General features: G+C 38.7%; 3 protein-coding genes across 5 annotated transcripts; all 3 read right to left on the reverse strand.

Moving 5' to 3' along the window:
- Positions 1 to 921: 921 nt before the first annotated feature.
- On the reverse strand, positions 922 to 5,800 carry LOC103403097 (uncharacterized). Of its 3 annotated transcripts, none has more exons than XM_029095880.2 (6): positions 5,547 to 5,800; positions 4,957 to 5,371; positions 3,559 to 4,773; positions 1,711 to 3,411; positions 1,589 to 1,622; positions 922 to 1,357 (listed from the first exon to the last, which is right to left on the reverse strand). In XM_029095880.2, exons 3-6 carry the CDS (start codon positions 4,733 to 4,735, stop codon positions 1,210 to 1,212), a joined length of 3,060 nt encoding a protein of 1,019 aa, XP_028951713.2. In that variant the 5' UTR covers positions 4,736 to 4,773; positions 4,957 to 5,371; positions 5,547 to 5,800; the 3' UTR covers positions 922 to 1,209. The 3 variants fall into 3 exon arrangements, with proteins under 3 accessions (XP_028951713.2, XP_070671172.1, XP_008340143.3); XM_070815071.1 differs by having other exon boundaries at positions 3,559 to 4,873; positions 5,547 to 5,786; XM_008341921.4 differs by having other exon boundaries at positions 3,559 to 4,873; positions 4,957 to 5,024; positions 5,547 to 5,783.
- A 981-nt stretch (positions 5,801 to 6,781) lies between these two features.
- On the reverse strand, positions 6,782 to 9,439 carry LOC103403098 (very-long-chain 3-oxoacyl-CoA reductase 1-like). Its single transcript, XM_008341922.4, has 3 exons — positions 8,495 to 9,439; positions 8,218 to 8,287; positions 6,782 to 7,289 (listed from the first exon to the last, which is right to left on the reverse strand). The coding sequence occupies exons 1-3, from the start codon at positions 9,130 to 9,132 to the stop codon at positions 7,032 to 7,034; spliced, it is 966 nt and encodes a 321-aa protein (XP_008340144.1). The 5' UTR covers positions 9,133 to 9,439; the 3' UTR covers positions 6,782 to 7,031.
- Positions 9,440 to 12,280: 2,841 nt separating this feature from the next.
- On the reverse strand, positions 12,281 to 16,533 carry LOC103403099 (very-long-chain 3-oxoacyl-CoA reductase 1-like). Its single transcript, XM_070815072.1, has 5 exons — positions 16,308 to 16,533; positions 14,763 to 14,832; positions 13,605 to 14,360; positions 13,333 to 13,402; positions 12,281 to 12,877 (listed from the first exon to the last, which is right to left on the reverse strand). The coding sequence occupies exons 3-5, from the start codon at positions 14,222 to 14,224 to the stop codon at positions 12,620 to 12,622; spliced, it is 948 nt and encodes a 315-aa protein (XP_070671173.1). The 5' UTR covers positions 14,225 to 14,360; positions 14,763 to 14,832; positions 16,308 to 16,533; the 3' UTR covers positions 12,281 to 12,619.
- Positions 16,534 to 16,834: the final 301 nt, after the last annotated feature.

The following is a 16,834-nucleotide window of genomic DNA, read 5'->3' on the forward strand; positions in this document are numbered from 1 at the left end:
CCCTGGTTTTATATGTACATGCCCATCTCTTCCTAGCAAGACGCGTTTTGGGCTAAGGCCTAAGAACAAATCCGTGAGGGCGTGGCCCAAAGCGGACAATATCTTGCTACGGTGAGTCTGGGATGTGATAGAGAGTTGATGAAGAATGGGATGTGATAGAGAGTTGATGAAGAATCCGACTTTTGAGAGAGTCTCCTTAGCATTTCTATTATTCACGTTCTAAGTTTGTTGTCATTTTGTTTTATCAATGATGACAAATTGAGGGGATTGACTACATGTATTTTTTATAATCACCATCTAATGGTCAAATATGTGAATATATGTAATTAATACAATTACCATTTGACAATTAAGATGGTGATTGTATATTCAATACATGTAAGTATGGTAGCCAAATCCAAAATTGAGAATGTGAATACATGTAAATATAGTAGTCAAATCCAAAGTTAGAATGTGAACATAATAATTTTGACGGTAATTCTTTTTATATATATATTTTTGAGACTATTATCGCCCTTCTCTTTCTCTTTGCATACTTTATTTATTTTTATCCTTTTATTTGTCTTTGATTTATATGTATGACCTAATTGCTGAAAATAAACACCAAAACATCAAATTAGTTGTCCAATGTGGGTATGTGAATGGTGAGAGATACTGATTACGTCATGCTTGGAATATTTGGAATTTTTAAGCCTAAAAAGTTAATAAAATACTTGGTTAATTCGAAATTTATACTTTAGACGATGATTTCCATAACGACTAAAACAATGCATTTGCAGTGGCCCCAATGCATGATTTTGTTGACTAGCTGCATAACATAAAGTAAAAATTAACGTAAAGATAGGAGATTAACAGCTTCTATTAGCCTGCTAATCCGCTTAGCAAACTGAAAATATGTTACTTCTTTCCGCGACAAAATCGTCCTACAAAATCCACTTTAATTGCAACCTTAAATAATCCATAAACCTGCCTTAATTATACAGTCAAACAAGCTTACTACATGGCGGGAACAAAAGGGGGCGAAAAAGGAAGCAATCTACAGATTCTACACGCACTAAGACCCTTTTGATTCATGACAAAACTGCCGCACGGATACGATGCAGCTGAAAGGGTTCCAAAGGAGGGGAGACAAACTAAACGTAAAAACAGAAAACAACATAATCTCAAGGCCTCGGAGAGAATGCGAAAACATTGGCGACGGTTCAATGACTATGATACAGGCTGACTGTCGGGTACGGGTTCAATGGGTTCGCTGTCCTCCTCCAGTTGTGACTGAGACGCTGTAAGTTTTGCCTTCTTGAATGTGCTAGAACTTTTGGCCAATTCATCCCAATTCATGTCCTTTATGCCGGAAGTGCTGCTCCACGATGAAACAATACATGAAAGGCCTCAGATATTGATGAGAAGGAAGATTTCAATATAAAAGTAACAATGCTCCGTGGTTCTTAGCGACAGATTGATCCCCATTACAATTCCGGTTTTTTCTTAGGGAGAAAAAAAAAAACAAATCTTCTTACGAGCGACAGACCAAGCGAATTAGATGAAAGGTACAAAGTTGTTAAAGAGGCATGGCTGCTAACAAACGTACCAGGATTTTATGACGCTTCTCTCACCAGCCTTTCCTGTGGAAAATGCAATGTATCGGATAATGAAATCATGAAAACTGCTGTGGGTATAAATATTCAAGACATGAATTCTTTTTCAACTTACCGCTTCTTGGTGTGCTCATATCTGCATTGCTTTCCCCATCTGAGTAGCCAGACGACGAATAATCTGATGGAGTTTGGGTGCTGGCCTTTGAAAGTTCATCTTTACCTTCATCTTCAGAACTCCCACTACTGTCATCGTCCTTGAAAATTTTCCTTGGTGTAGCTAAGATCTTCCTCCTTTCTGGGCTGTTTACAACTTCCCCATAATCGATACCATAAGGTTTTCCACTGGCCACACGATTTCGGTTCACACCTGATTGAGACTTGTTATCCATTTTATTTTGGAGAGGTTTATTGTTTGCTTTTTCCAATTTAGAATTCAGTACAGCTGAAGAATCATTCTTTTTCCCTATACGAGTACTATCAATACCAGAAACGTCAGCACCACTGTGAGTTCGGGCTGCTTTAGAAATGGAATTCATCTTATCAGACTTATCCGGTGTTGGGGCTTTGGTCCCAGTTTTAGGAACTTTCTTCGAAAACCTTTTTCCATCGTCACCCTTGGATGATGATCCTTGCGGCTGTATGGAGTTAGAGTTGCCAGCTTCAGACCTTCCATCGATCCCTTGGTTCTTCTTAGACTTGAGCGAACTTTGCAGATCAGGCGAGGGACCACTTTGTACATCAAGCTTTCTTGGCTTCTTTTTTGGTTTATCATCTGCTCTGTTTGTTCTAGTTACCTCGGCGTGCACTTCTTTAGAGGTGGCAACTTCATGCTGGCCTAGGCCAGGCACCTGATGGTTGTCAAAGTTGTCCTTATTGCCTTCACAAGAAACTTCCATGTTCTTATCAGCCTCATTAAAGCATCCATTTTCAGGAGGGTTCCCAAAACTTATGCTAGTGTGTTCTAGTGCATGAGAAGGAGCTTTAGTAGGGTCAATACGCTTGGATTTTGACCGAGCAGGGACCGAATCAGTTTCCATGCCATAGCCCTTATCAGATTCCACAGCTTTCCCATTTGATTGTTCAATGGGACTTGTTTTGTCCAACATATCAGTTGTCGGTGTTGGAACCTGGTGACCAACTTTTTGCGCTTCAGCTTTCAAATTCGGGATTTCTTTTGTCATGGTACTCTTTTTCCTCTTAGATTTCTTTTTGATGTTCTGCTCCATACCTTCTGCATTTTCTTGAGGTTTGCCATTTTGCTCCAGGTTCCCCACCTCACTGAGATCAAGGTTACCAGTTTTCGCAACGATATGAGAACTATCCGTTTCTTTTTCTAATACATCTATCCCATTTTTCTTAGAAACATTACTTGCCTCCTCCTTAGCTTTATCACTAGCATGTTCACCATGTACAGCTTCACGAGGTTCATCCAACGAAATTCCATTCTCAGAACCTTTAATGTGTCCTGCACCTGATTCAACCGAAGTTTCTCCTATGGATCCCTTGGTTTTTCTGGTCTTCTTTTTCTTCTTACTAGTGTTATTAGGGGTGACCATTCCATTTGCATCCAACCATTCATATTTCACAATTACTTTTGTATCATTCCTATCTCTCTTATCCTGACCAGGCAACTGTGTCTTTTCAGACGTCACCAATTCAGAATCCTTTCTCTGTAATGATTCTCTCTCCTCTCCAACTCTTTCTACGCAATCAATTACACCTTCACTGGGAACTTTGAAAACAGAGGAAGGACGGTTGTCCAATCCTTCTTCAGCCTCACCACTTTTGTTTTCCACATTGGCAGTATTATTAACATCTATAAAAGAAAGAGCAGTAATCTTAGACAAAAGACCCCTTTTCCATCTAGATTAGTTAAATTCTTGAAAATCTAAGTTAGAAAGGATTCAAGGGAATAAAAAAAATCTATAACTGATCACATATCAATAGAGCAAACGAAACTTACCCAGTGATGAGGGTAATCCAGAATTTTCCCGCAACTCTTGGACATGAGCACAGTGATTTCCCTTCTGAGAGATTCCATTGAGTTTAGGTGGCATTAAAGCTTGTATACCTTGTTCATTAATAGAAGCAGCATTGTCTTCTACACCTGAATTTTTATCATTACTTCCTGAAGCAGCAACAGCAGATCTCTCTTGTAAAACATCTCTTCCGGAAGGAGCTGCAGCAACTACTTCATGAAGAGAATTTGGTGAAATTTTTCTCTTTTTCTTCTTCTTCTCTGAAGATTCGGCAGTTGAACCATATAAGATAGCACTTGCATTTTTCTGTGTGTCCCTTAAAGAGAATTCAGATGCAATCTCTGGCTTGGAAGTCACTTTATCATTTTCTTTCAGTGAATCCTCAAGACCAGATATGTTTTCAAACCTCCGCTTTTTCTTTGCAGCAGGCTGAGATTGTGAAGCATCTTCCACTGCTATATTGGAGACCACAAAACTGCCATGCTTAGATGTATTCTCCCTGCTCCCGATGTGTTTTCCAAGAACTTCAGTGCCCTTGTATGGATCATTTGTCATATGAATTCCAGAATGTGACCTGTTATCCATACTAGAAGCTGAACTCCCGCAAGGTTCTTCTGTAGTGTTTTTGTTTCCAGCTGCCATATCCTGTGAAACATCTTTACTGGTAGTAGTTTTCTTTCCAAAAGTCACGTCACATAGAACATCTCTACTCTGATTGCCTAATGAATTTTCAGGTGGTATATTATCTGGCTGCGACTGTTCTTTACCAAATCCAAGAACTGAAGCACTGTCTTCTTTTAACTGCACTGGTTTTTCATTTCTCTGCTTAGTCTTGCGTTGTCTTTTCTTTTCAGCAGGCAAAGCTTTTTCCGAAGAGACATCGCATTGGACATCAATTTCTTTCCTCGAGCCATCTGCCCTGCAATCTTGTGTTTTGGGAACTCTGTACCCCTCGCTACGTACGCTGTGGTCCTCCTGTATTTCAGGTTCCAGCCGATTGGCCGTCTCATCAAATGAAGTTGCACAATGACCAATACCAGAACTCTTGAACCCTATCTCCAATTGTTTTGAAGTTTCTCTAGCAGAGTCAACTGACCCAGCCTGGTCAGCAATATTAACTTTCTCTTCTGCACGCTTGTTCCCCTCAAGTAGCAATGGCATTGAATCATTAAAATTGGACAATCTTTTCCCCAGAACATCTTTAGCATCGGCAGAAACAAACCAGTTATTGTTGACCCTGAAAGCATTTCTAACAACCATGGAATCTGATAGGTGATAAAAGAATCCTTTGCGTTTTACCTACCAGGCATACAAATCATCCTCAATACCAAGGCTATATTTCAGCAAAAGTAAATTAACAGTTCATTAAGAAAAAAACAAACCTTTAGAGTTTCAACTTCGATTTTTCCCGCCCTAGTAAAGCACAATAGATGTTCATGTTCTATTTTCCCTGCACATTGAAGGCATTCACACAATCATTCACAGTACATAAAAACGCAAATTTCAAGTATTCATGGTAAAAAAAGTGGAAGGATGATAACTAATGGAACAATGTAGATGTAAAGTGAATCACATTAATGACAATCATACGAAAAGTTGTGATATAAAGCATCTTCCTATAGCTTTATAAGATCAGTTTTTTCTTTTGTACAAGCATCATTATTACGGGATAGGGGATTTGAACTCATGACCTTGTTTGCAAGATAAGCGCTCTTAATCACTCGAGCTACAAGCCGCCTTGTGATTTCTAAGACTCTTCAAAGGCCGAAAACAATGCATTTAATTGGGTATTTGGAGCTGAACAAATTGTAAATTCATAAATATTAACACCCAAAATTTCCAATTTGGTAATAATTATTCAAAGCAGCATTCTTTACCCAGAAAAACAATAAAAGCGATTAAAATTTTTGAATGGGAGGTAAAAAACAGTATCAGACTGAATACTAAAAGAGAAGGGATGGGATAATATTACGTTTGAGTGCAGAAACGGTGTCGTTGGGGTCGATGGTGACGGCGATGTGGGTGCCGAGGCTGGTGTCGACGAACACCGTGGCCTCCGCCGTATGGGAGACCAAAGTCAAGTTTTCCTTCCTCATTGATCGACCTGGTAACTTCCTATGACTTAAAAATAAAAACACAGGAAACCCACATACCAATTTTTCTTCGGAGGTATTTCAATGGCGGCAACAGTCGGTCTCTGTATATTAACCGGAAGGTGCGTACTGCGCTCAAGGCGTATGTGAAGGGCGGGTAAATGTTTACGGGCCTGAGATAATGTGCTTCAGGCCCAATGACACTTTCCGCTCACTTATGGGCTTGATTTTTTATTTCTCTACTTAATTTGTTTTATTACAACAACGGACCAAGAAACGAAGAATTTGTATTATCGATTCTTTTTTTATCTCTATACATGCAATTCCCTCTGCGTTATATTTTTCATATTATTTTGCACATGATTTTTTATACAATCTCGTATTTTTTGATCTTCTTGTACATCCTTTGAATAATTTTTTGGTTGTGCAAATCAAAGAGAATGATGACCTTTCGTCCCATAATCTCTCACTACTATATATCGTCAAACGTGACACATGTTTGTATTTTCTTTTTATCCCTTCAATTTGTTTTAAGCATAAGCTAGTATAGCGTATGAAATGGGTTCAATGTCCAATTATAAAACCCCTAGAAAAAAAATAAGGATGAATCGAGATATAACTACTACACCGAAACCGGGCACAACTGGATATGAAGCTGCATTGATTATTTGAATTATGCCTATAATCAACTAGGGAGAAAATATAGAATGGGTGTGAGGTAATAATTCCAAGTTGAGACCCAATCGAGAGATGTTTCGATTCATATTCCCATGTATAAGTGATAAGGAATACCAGTCAAACAATAGCACCAAGCGACAATTTTTTTTATGAGAATAAAATGGAGAATTATAAGGAAAACCCATATCGCAACCTAGCCTCGTACAAACAAAGAGATTAGAATCGGATATTCCTATCCAAGTTGCGCCCGTAAGCAAGGTGCTTCAATTAGTTTGTTCTTGTCAGTCTAATTGAATTAAAGGAAAACTAATGAAAAGAGATTGAAAACTTTGAATGTTAACAAAAATGACAAAAAGGTGTTGTAAGTGAATGGTACCAGAATTGACTTTTGGAGTAAAAATATGATTTTTCTTTAAAGTGAACCGTACTGAGAGCCTTTCGTTAAATTTCCCTTGAAGTAATAGATCTTCAAACAATGTGGCTATTTCACTAGAGAGCAGTTCAAGGCATTAACAAGAAAGAAAACAGTGATCACCAATCAACAACGACCATGGAATTTCAAAACATACAACAGAAAATGAAGTCCAAGCATACAATCAGATTTCCGAAGTCCTAATCCGCTAAACCAAACTGGCATGACCTACCCAACAACGCATCTGAATAACGTAACAGTAGCGTTCGGTCATCTATGCCTGCTTCAGGGAAGAATCTTTCTGCTGTCCTCTCTTCCGAATCCTCAGGCAAAATCGCAGACGCCATGCGTCAACAACAGACTCCGGCAATGAGCATGCCAAACCCCAAAGAAGTGTGTGCGGCCAGTAAGGAGTGCAACGAGGCTCATAGCCTATCCAGCGCAGAGCTGCCCGGGCATAACCGTCAGTTGATGGTACAAAGAAGGAAGACCTCCTGATAGATGCCATCTTTGTTGCCACGTACAATGGAACCTGCAAAGAGAAACTCCTTAGTTTATAATGGAAACAACTCGAAGCAAAGTCGATACTAACAATCATCCCTACTCCCTAGTGGCAAGCATCCAATGCTCAACAGATAAGTTGCCAAACTATGGCAATATGCATACGAAGAGTCAGGATATAAGGGTTCTTCTCAGTGCTCTCACCCTCCATGTATTAGATACCATTTAATAATTTTGAATGTAGTCTAGGACACGTTTAATTGCCATTTCCTAATGCAACATATCACTCAACCTCAAAGTTTACGCTTAAAATCAGAAGCCGGACAGGGTAGCCTTCAAAATTAGAAAGGCAGGAAGCATGATGCACAAGACTCTTAAGACTCATTTCAACTATCGCTACTGACATCCTCACTGACTGCCTTTCACATTCAGAGATCTTCAGTTTCCATTCAAATCTGCACCAATTAGTCCAATTTTAATTTGTGTTGACATCAGTTTCATTGCCGATCACATCTCAACGGTAGTTTTTACAGTTCCCATATACATCAACCTGTGATACAATCAGGTAATACATGACGACCATTGTGATGTACTCATGGACTCTAAAAAGGAAACCAGAAAAACGATCCGAAGCTACTTAAACGCCAACATATAACTACTATGGTATATGCAGCAGGGGGAAAGATTCTGATAATTTCAAAGTAATTGTAAAGCCAGAGCCACTTTTTGTTTCACTGCATAAAGATATACACAACGCACCACCTTTCTATAGGTTTACTTCTAATGATTTGAGAGTTGGCTTCAATTACTTACAATATACTTAATATCAAAGTTATGGATCAAATGAATATTTTCTATTTGCCAAACAAATCGTTGATCAATTACCCGCAAAACGCGAAAACCAAACCAACTGAGCTAGCTATAACGATAAGTAAACAAAAAAATCACAGAAACAGTACCTGGCACTGCACGTCAATCCCACTTTTCTTGTATTCAACGTACAGGCACCTAGAGAACTGATCAATATACCTGAAAAACAATTACAACAATAAGCACAAATGGATCCCAGATAAAAGAATACACAAAAAATTACGCACTCAGGGGCTCGTAGCTCAATTAGTCAAGAGCATTCTAAACCCGAACTCGAACTCCGAATTCGATTCCCCCTCCTCCACTATTGCTTGTATAAAAATAAAATAAAAACAAGAAGTGAAATAGTAGGTGCAATATACTCACGCTTTTGTAGCTGCATAAACAGCATACAGAGGATCCGAGGGGATCACAATCGCAGCACCCGAACCAATGTTCACAATAGCACCTCTCTTCCTCTGCACCATCCCCGGCAAAACAGCCTGAGTAACCTTCGTAGTACCTTCGACATTAACCTTAATCAAGTTCCTCAGCAGCTCCGAATCCACCTCATGAAAGAACCGAGCATACGGGTACGAAATCCCGACGTTGTTAATCAAAAGTCCCACATCCAACCCTTCAATCGTCTCCCGAATGCGCCTGACGCCGTCGTCGAGGTCGCCGGTGAAGTCGACCACGACGGTCTTGATCTGGGTTTTGCCGTACTTGGCCAGGACAGCGTCCGAGACGTCCTTGAGTTTGTCCGGATTCCGACCTACCAAGATCAGATTGAGCCCCTTCCGAGCCAGTTGGAAGGCGAAGGCCTTGCCAATGCCATCGGTGGGTCCGGTGACGAGTGCCCAAGATCCGTACTTTTTGAGATTCTTGGCAGGTCTAAGGAAATTGACGTAGACCCATTGGAGGAAAGAGAGAGAGAGTTTGAGGAGAGAGAAAGAGCCGAGAGTGAAGAGCACAAGAACCCAGAAAGGCTGAGCCTTGAGATGCTCGAGTAAGCAGGAACCCATGTCTGTTTCTTGCTTTGGATCTGAATTCTTGAATTCTGAGATTTGGGTTTTTGGAATTAGAGTGGGGAGAGAGGAGGGAGTGGCGTGAGGAAGAAGGGGTTAGCAGGGAGTGAACGGTGGGACTAAATTTATGGAAGCGTCTGAAACTGGTAGAGAGGAAATGTTGGATGAAGTAGATGAGCGGAAAACCACCCCAATTAACTACCTCTGTTTCCGGGGGGTACCATAAACGACAACTACATTTTATTGAGTGTTTGTCCAAGTGAAAGAAATTTCCTGAGTTTGGTTTATTAATTGTTTAGAGAGGTGTATTCAATTGAAATTTAAAGGGATTTTAATTGTTTTAATGAATTTAAAGTGTATTCAATTATAATTTTAAGATTGTTTATTAAATTTTTTTGAAATTCGAGCGTATTCAATTAAGATTTTAAAGAAGTTTATAACATTCTAGGTGTATTCAATTAGAAATTGGTTTTAAAGAATTTGAGAAAGTTGGGGAATTAAAGAGAATTGGAGAGATTTCATAATGTATTTTAAGCATCTATAAATCTCACCTCTCCCTATGAGATTTTGAGAGAATTTCAAGAACCATTTGTAATAAAAACTCAAATCTTATATGAATTTTCTACAAATCAATTAAACTCTATAAAAATCCATGAATTTACAAATTCATTAAAATATCTCAAATTCTCAATTGAATACACCAATATTTTCCTATTTGAAGAAATGATTTTTGGCAAGCAACAAGGTGGTTACAATCATCTTAATAATTGGGTGTTTGCAATTTTGGCGAACAATATGGTTAATTTTTTTCAATCATCATTTGATGTTTATTTATGCAAAAAATTTAATAAAGTTAGCGATCATTTTGGTCATCTATAACTATAATGAGGTATAAAGTTCAAACGAGGTAAAAACTAAATTTGAATGTCACGAAAAGAAGGAACGTCATCTATGTCAGTCAACATTCAACGCTGAAACAAGTCATGTTAACTCATTTTTTACATATAAGCATCATGGGAAAGAAAAAATCGATCTAACTTAAGCTACAAACTTCTAATTAACTCTTTATTTTGAGGGTCAAATTTGTTTTAAAAACCCAAATTTCATTCTCCTTTCTCTTGAATGTTTGTTTTATTCCTTTTCTTTGGCTAAGTGAACAAAATACATCTTACTCATAGTTTGGTGGTGGTTTGACTTCAAGCCAAGGCCGACTTGTTACAGGCGATACTATCTATGAGCAACTCCATTGTTGCAATGACCACTTAGGGCAAGTCATTATTAAATAGCCTCCAATGAACAATAACTGTCTTTTGCATTTACATTCCTATACTGAATAGCCTTGGCAATAGGCAATAAAATATTAGCATTTTTTATTTTATAAAATAATAGAAAATAATTTTATTTGTAATTTTGGATATAATTTTTAATCGGTCTTGTTGTACCACGTGTCATTAAATAAGAAATTACAACCCAAAGTATTTGAGAAAATATAAAATTACGGTGTAAGTTGGAAGATATGATAACATATTTATAGAAAAATTAAATCAATTTTTTTTTTCTTCAGATTTTTAATTAATTTTTTTACATTTTTATTAATTTTATATTGTGGCTGACGTCACCCTGACATCAACCATTCATCACCTGGCCTGTCCACCGGGCCTCCCCCGAGCCCTATTGCTCGCATGGGCTGAAGTTGATTGCTGGGCTATTGCCTCATTTTTGTCGCTTGTCCATCGGGCCAAATACACCGGTGGACTTGCTCTAAGAATTGCATCATATGTTGGGTCATGCATATAATTAAAGGAAAACTAATGAAAAGGGTTTGAAAACTTTGAGTTTTAATGATAAGGACAAAATAAAGGGTAAAGTGAATAGTACCATGATTGACTTTTTAGTGTAAAAATGTGGTTTTTCGTTAAAGTGAACAGTACCGGATGCTTTTCGTTAAAGTTCCCTATAATTAATTCGATTCGATTTTGGCAAAAATCAGACCTAAGACTTCTCTTTTAAAGTGAAGAGATATATCACTAAATCATAGTATTAAGTGACATTTAAAAGTAAACATTGAATGTGATTTACCAAAATGTCATTATCTTTTTAAAAAGGCAATCTTAGAGGGTGCTTTCTTGATTGAATCGTAGGATGGACCTTATTTGTTAAAATTTTGATTGTACACCAACCTATAGAGCTTTCTTCCAATGTTGCAGCTATAGCAGTTGGGGGACAGTTCTAAAGGGTAAACTAAAAACTTAGGCATTATTTAATTATCATCTACTAACATGAAATCACAATTTGTCCAACAAGTTTTTTTTATTTTTTTATTTTTCATACAAGTAATATTAGAGGAACGAAATTGAACACAAAACCTCGAGTGCAGAAACAGACACTCTGAACTACTCGAGTTACATGCCCTCTTGGAATTTGAATACAACTTTTTGAATCTCAAATATTTTGCAATCTTCATGGATTTCATTCATTATAGGGAACTTTAATGAAAAGCTCCCGGTATTGTTCATTTTAACGAAAAATTACATTTTTGTACTAAAAAGTCAATCCTGATATTATTCATTTTACCCTTTATTTTGTCCTTATCGTTAAAACTCAAAATTTTCAAACTTTTTTCATTAATTTTCCTTTCATTATATTGGTAATAAAATTATATTAAATAAGGGTATAGAATGGCCCAATCTTTTACCCTGCTTGAGAAGTAAAGGGGACTGATTAAAGTCAAGTGGTAAACCCAACGGCACAATTTTTGGCCACTGTCTGCAAATAGAGGGTTAGCTATATATTAGCTCGTCATCATGTATTTCCAAATACCGATAGGGATGTGAGTGTGACACACCACAAAACACAACCAAAAACCATCAAAATTTTTTATGAGAGAAGACTTATTTGTTTTAAGTTCAACCACCCTACTCCAATTGCAAGTGATCCTTTATCACAGTAGTGAAAATGTGTTGAGCCCTTACATGACGACGTGGGTTCAAACTATGTCGGTAACTAATATAATATCTAATCTAACAAAATTTATCGTTTGACAAAAAAAAAAAAAACCATTTATTGGGATAATTTACGTGATAAACTTTTTTCACACTCGAAAATGGCCATAATAGTATAGTTTCTAAACACTGTCCAAAGAAAATTTCGCCCATCAAACTAGGGTCATTGCCCGAAATGAGCTTACCGTAAATTTATTCACCCAAATAAAAAGTAATGCTATATGGTTATATCATAAATCACTAGTTAAAGATTAACTCAATAAGGCATCAATTGCAACTAACAAGAGACTTTTCCTCTTAGTTTCCGGAGATCATGCCATCCTAACGGAGCTCTCACTTGTGTAGGTGCACCGTGATCACACCATCCTTGACGCACCTCTCACTTTTTAGAGGAACATTTGTGCTGGGAAGCTATTTATTTTGGTCTCACTCAGCCGGTGTAGGAGGGCAGCCTACCGAAGTTTCCCTTCCATTTTATGTTGCTAAATTGCTTTGTTTCGCGACTCCTTCAATTGGCCTCTCTTTCGCATCCCAATAAAATACTTCAACATGATCGCATTCAACAAAACATCAGGCAGTGCATTTGTTATGAACCACTGCACAGAATGGCTCAAGTAAGGGGTGCACAGATGCTCATAACCAATGCATCTCATGCTTGCTTTGCTATACATCTCTGGTGATGCAATGAGGAAGGAAGTTGGCTTCATCTTTGTCATCTTTGTTGCCACCAAACTAGGAATCTGCATTGAATCGTATGCAGTTGGATAATATATGCAGGACTTCAAAAACACCACAATCACGTATAGTGATGACAAGTTTTTTCCCAAATTTGAAACGAATGAAATAAATTATTGAGCTTGGATTTTTTCAACAAAATTTTCATGTGGTAACAACAAAACCTATAAATTGATTTCCCTTCCCCCTCAAGTTTACCTATAAAATGTTCATCCATTATTTCCAATTTTCCAGTCTACACTTTCTCCATATCTCAACCACAAAAAGTGAAAATTAAAAACTAAATAGTTATCACACATACCCTAAATTTCCCATCAAAGTTACAAATTGCATAACAAAATACCTTGCTCAATACTTTTTGTTTAAATATACATAAATAAAAACAGAGTGCCCCAAGTAGGTAGTATTTTTCTCATTGAACTGGATAAAAAGAAAACATAAAAATGGGAAAAATGAGAACCTGGCACTGAATGTCAATTCCTTGCTGCTTGTACTCCAAACTAATGCATTTTGAGAACATTGATATGTACCTGCCAACGCCAAACCTCACAAGGATTTATGTCACAAGTTACAAATTTGACAATATGCTAAGATTAATTGAGCATTCCCGAAAGGGAGTAGTTTTTCAACATGACTCCCATCGTAACGTGTTGTTACTAATTTACTCATGCTAATTAAACTACGTTTAGTTGACAAGGCTAATCAAGAGAGAGCAGTATTAATCGTACTCACGCTTTGGATGCAGCATAAACAGTGTATAGAGGGTAAGAAGGGAGGGTCTCAGAGGAGGCAGAACCAATGTTAACAATTGCTCCCTTCTTCTTCCTCAGCATAGCTGGAAGCACTGCCCTAGTGATCCACGTGGCAGCCTCCATGTTCACCTTCACAATGCTCTCCATCAGTTCCAAATCAACCTCATGAAAAAACCTTGCATAAGGGTAAGCCACCCCAGCATTATTTACCAAAATGCCCACATCAAGCCCTTTTATTCCTTCCTCTATCGCATCAGCAATTTCCTGCCCGGTAAACCGTGCCAAATCAATGGCAATATTCTTGGTGTGAATTTTTTCACCGTACTTTTCGTGTATTTCGTTGGAGGTTGCTTCGAGCTTCGAAGGGTTTCGACCAACCAAAACTAGGTTAAGATCCTTCGAAGCCATTTCGAATGCTAGGGCTTTTCCGATTCCGTCAGTGGGGCCAGTGATGAGAGCCCACGAGCCGTACTCCTTGAGATTCTTTGGGGGTCTGAGGAACATGAGCCAGACCCATCTGAGAAAGTTGATGAAGGATTTGCAGAGAGAGATGAACCCTATAGTGCTTACTGCCACTAGGAAAAACTGTTGGAATTCCATTGCCAGCAATTACAGTGGAGAATGCGGTAGGGTTTCTGGTTTATCGGTAAGAAGGCGTGAGGCGGCCAAGAATAATTAAAGACGCCATGTTTTTGCCTAACGAGAAATTTTTCCAAGTTCCAGTCGTATATGACATCTGGTGTTCCAATAAATGAAAATTAGACACGTGGCTCTTCCTTGGTTCAATTAAATGGAAATGGATTCTCTTCTTAGCATATGTTCAGGATCCTGCTGAGCAGGACACGAAGATAGTTGGATGAAAATTTAACGGCTACAATTATTATAATTTTAAAGGGACTTCCTGACACGCCCCGATCCCGATGTCCTAGGGACAAAGGGATGGTCACGTGCTGGCCGATACCCGAAGGGTGACGAAAGCCATTTATTGAGTGCAATTGCTGAAAACAAGGAGTAATTAAGACTTATAAATATAAAAGAATAATGAATATGCATTTAAGGAACGTGTTCAGAGCATATAACTAACTAGAACACTAAGGGAAATAATATAAAATTAGATTAACAAAGGAATGGGTCCTACACCGAGGGAACTCGAAGATACCGATGCGGAAGTGCCTGGATGCCGGGATTGTATGCCTCGATTCTAAGTCCTGAAGGGGGCGCAAAACAAACATGAGTGGACCAAGTTGATATATATATAATAAAACAGTTATCAACGTACTAACCCCCAGGTTTTATGAAAACACATATATAATGATAAACATAGGTTTTCCGAAACCTAGCATGATGTGTAGTGTCTCAAATCATAACTTGTATATATAATAATCACTAGTGAATTGTCAGATAACCCCCAGGCCCCATGCCGGCTCCCCGTCTCTGAGCAGACAGTCAGAGGAAAATACACTTCAGGCCCCATGCCGGCTCCCCGTCCCTGTGCTAAATAGCCAGAGGAAACACACTCCAGGCCCTATGCCAACACCAAACCGTCGCCCGGGACGGACCGGAATCTATCCCTACGTCCCGTAGCGGAAAGGACCACTAGGTAAGTACAAAACCATTGAACATATATATATTGAAAAACAACTTCATAGTATAAAGTCATTCATCATCTATACTATAAAGAGGTGTTCGAAACATGTTCTAGTATCATATCGTCATCCATCAGATATTCTATAAGAACACGGGTTATAGGAAAAATAGTAATAATTCAAAGTAGCCTCAGTAAGCATATCATCTCATAAAGTACTTCATAAAACATAACTATTAAATCATGTTTTTCATGTATGCATTTCTATTATAAAACATGCATTTTAGAAGGGGTCCACTCACAGTACTTAGTTGCTAAAAGATGCGCCACTAGCGAAGACAGAAACGTCACAATAATTGCCCCTAAGCACATTAAAGAGTCCAATAAATAAAACTATATAATAGCAATTGATTTGGGAAAACGGACATTGGAAACGGATCCAGAACGTCGAATTACCCTAAGAAGGGTCCCGGACGAAAACCCGAAAAGTCAACCCTAAAGTCAACGTTGACCGGGGGTCAACGGTCAAACTAGGTCAAACGGGTTTTAGGCTTGAACCCGGATTAGGGTTTAGAGTTTAAATAAAAATAGGGGATTTGGGATTGGATGGGTTTAGGGTTTTAAAGGATTTTAGGAACCTAGGATTTTTGGGTTTAGGATCCTAAGGTTAAAGGGTTTAGTGCTTAAGGCCCTTAAGTTAAAAGGGTTTGGGAAAGGGCTGAAAGCCCATTCCGATTGGCCCAAGGCCTTAATTCTAAAACAGGAAATAAATAAAAACCTCAAAAGGTTTTTGGGTTGGACTAATGGGCTGCGGGCCCTAAATCTAATGGCCCGAAGGCCTTTTGGGTCCTAAACCAATAACAAATAAATAAAAACAATTAAAAGGATTGGGCTAGGGCTTTGGGCTTATGCAGTACGGGCTTAAGGCCCGTGGGTTTGAGAAACGGCCTGAAGGGCCTGGTTTGCCAAAGAAGAAGGCCGGAAATTCGGCCGGAAAACCACCCTACTTTAAACGGCCATAACTTTATCACTACTCAACGAAATTAAGTGAAACAAAAAGGAAAGTTATAGTACTCGACAAGACGAAGAGATTGATACCTTGCACGCCGGCCAAATCGCCGTGGTTTGGCCGGAAATGGCCTCGAAAGCCGTCGGACTCGCCGGAGGTTATTTTCTTGGTTTCGCCGAGTTGCGCAGAGGCAAGAGGAAGAGGAAAGGGACGAGGTTTAGATGGTGAGTTCTCAGCAGATGGCGTGGCTGAGTGTTGATCGGGGAAAAGAGTTGCAGCGAGGGAGAGAGATGAGGTCCGAGAGAGAGAGACACGGGAGAGTGAGGTAGAAAAGAGAGTTGAAAGAGGAGAGAGACCGGGGAAAAACCAAAAAAAAATCATAAGGTGGGTCCCACGGGCTCACCAATTAAGGCTTTAAAACAATTTTTTAAAATATAAAAGGGGTTGGGTGTTTCACTTCCTATTTGTAGCCGTTGAATTTTCATCCAACGGTCCTCGTGTCCTGCTCAGCAGGATCCTGAGCATACGCTCAGAAGAGAATCCATTTCCCAATTAAATTGCATTCTTAAAATACCAAAGTGACAAGAAAGTCTGTCAAACTTGTTCTCGTCCTTAG

The sequence above is a fragment of the Malus domestica genome, chromosome 16 (assembly GCF_042453785.1).
Source record: "Malus domestica chromosome 16, GDT2T_hap1".
In the NCBI taxonomy this organism is placed as follows: Eukaryota; Viridiplantae; Streptophyta; class Magnoliopsida; order Rosales; family Rosaceae; genus Malus; species Malus domestica.

Bases quoted from the DNA above. Each gene is read 5' to 3' on its own strand.
- LOC103403098 (XM_008341922.4), bottom strand. From the start codon at position 9,132: ATGGGTTCCTGCTTACTCGAGCATCTCAAGGCTCAGCCTTTCTGGGTT. The intron at 8,288-8,494 runs GTGAGTATATTG...ATTGTTTTTCAG, and splicing joins GTTTATGCAGCTACAAAAGC to GTATATTGATCAGTTCTCTA. The intron at 7,290-8,217 runs GTACTGTTTCTG...TTCTCTTTGCAG, and splicing joins GGATTGACGTGCAGTGCCAG to GTTCCATTGTACGTGGCAAC.
- LOC103403097 (XM_008341921.4), bottom strand. From the start codon at position 5,670: ATGAGGAAGGAAAACTTGACTTTGGTCTCCCATACGGCGGAGGCCACG. The intron at 5,025-5,546 runs GTAATATTATCC...TTCAATGTGCAG, and splicing joins CACCGTTTCTGCACTCAAAC to GGAAAATAGAACATGAACAT. The intron at 4,874-4,956 runs GTTTGTTTTTTT...TATGCCTGGTAG, and splicing joins TCGAAGTTGAAACTCTAAAG to GTAAAACGCAAAGGATTCTT.
- LOC103403099 (XM_070815072.1), bottom strand. From the start codon at position 14,224: ATGGAATTCCAACAGTTTTTCCTAGTGGCAGTAAGCACTATAGGGTTC. The intron at 13,403-13,604 runs GTGAGTACGATT...TGGCGTTGGCAG, and splicing joins GTTTATGCTGCATCCAAAGC to GTACATATCAATGTTCTCAA. The intron at 12,878-13,332 runs GTTCTCATTTTT...GATTCAATGCAG, and splicing joins GAATTGACATTCAGTGCCAG to ATTCCTAGTTTGGTGGCAAC.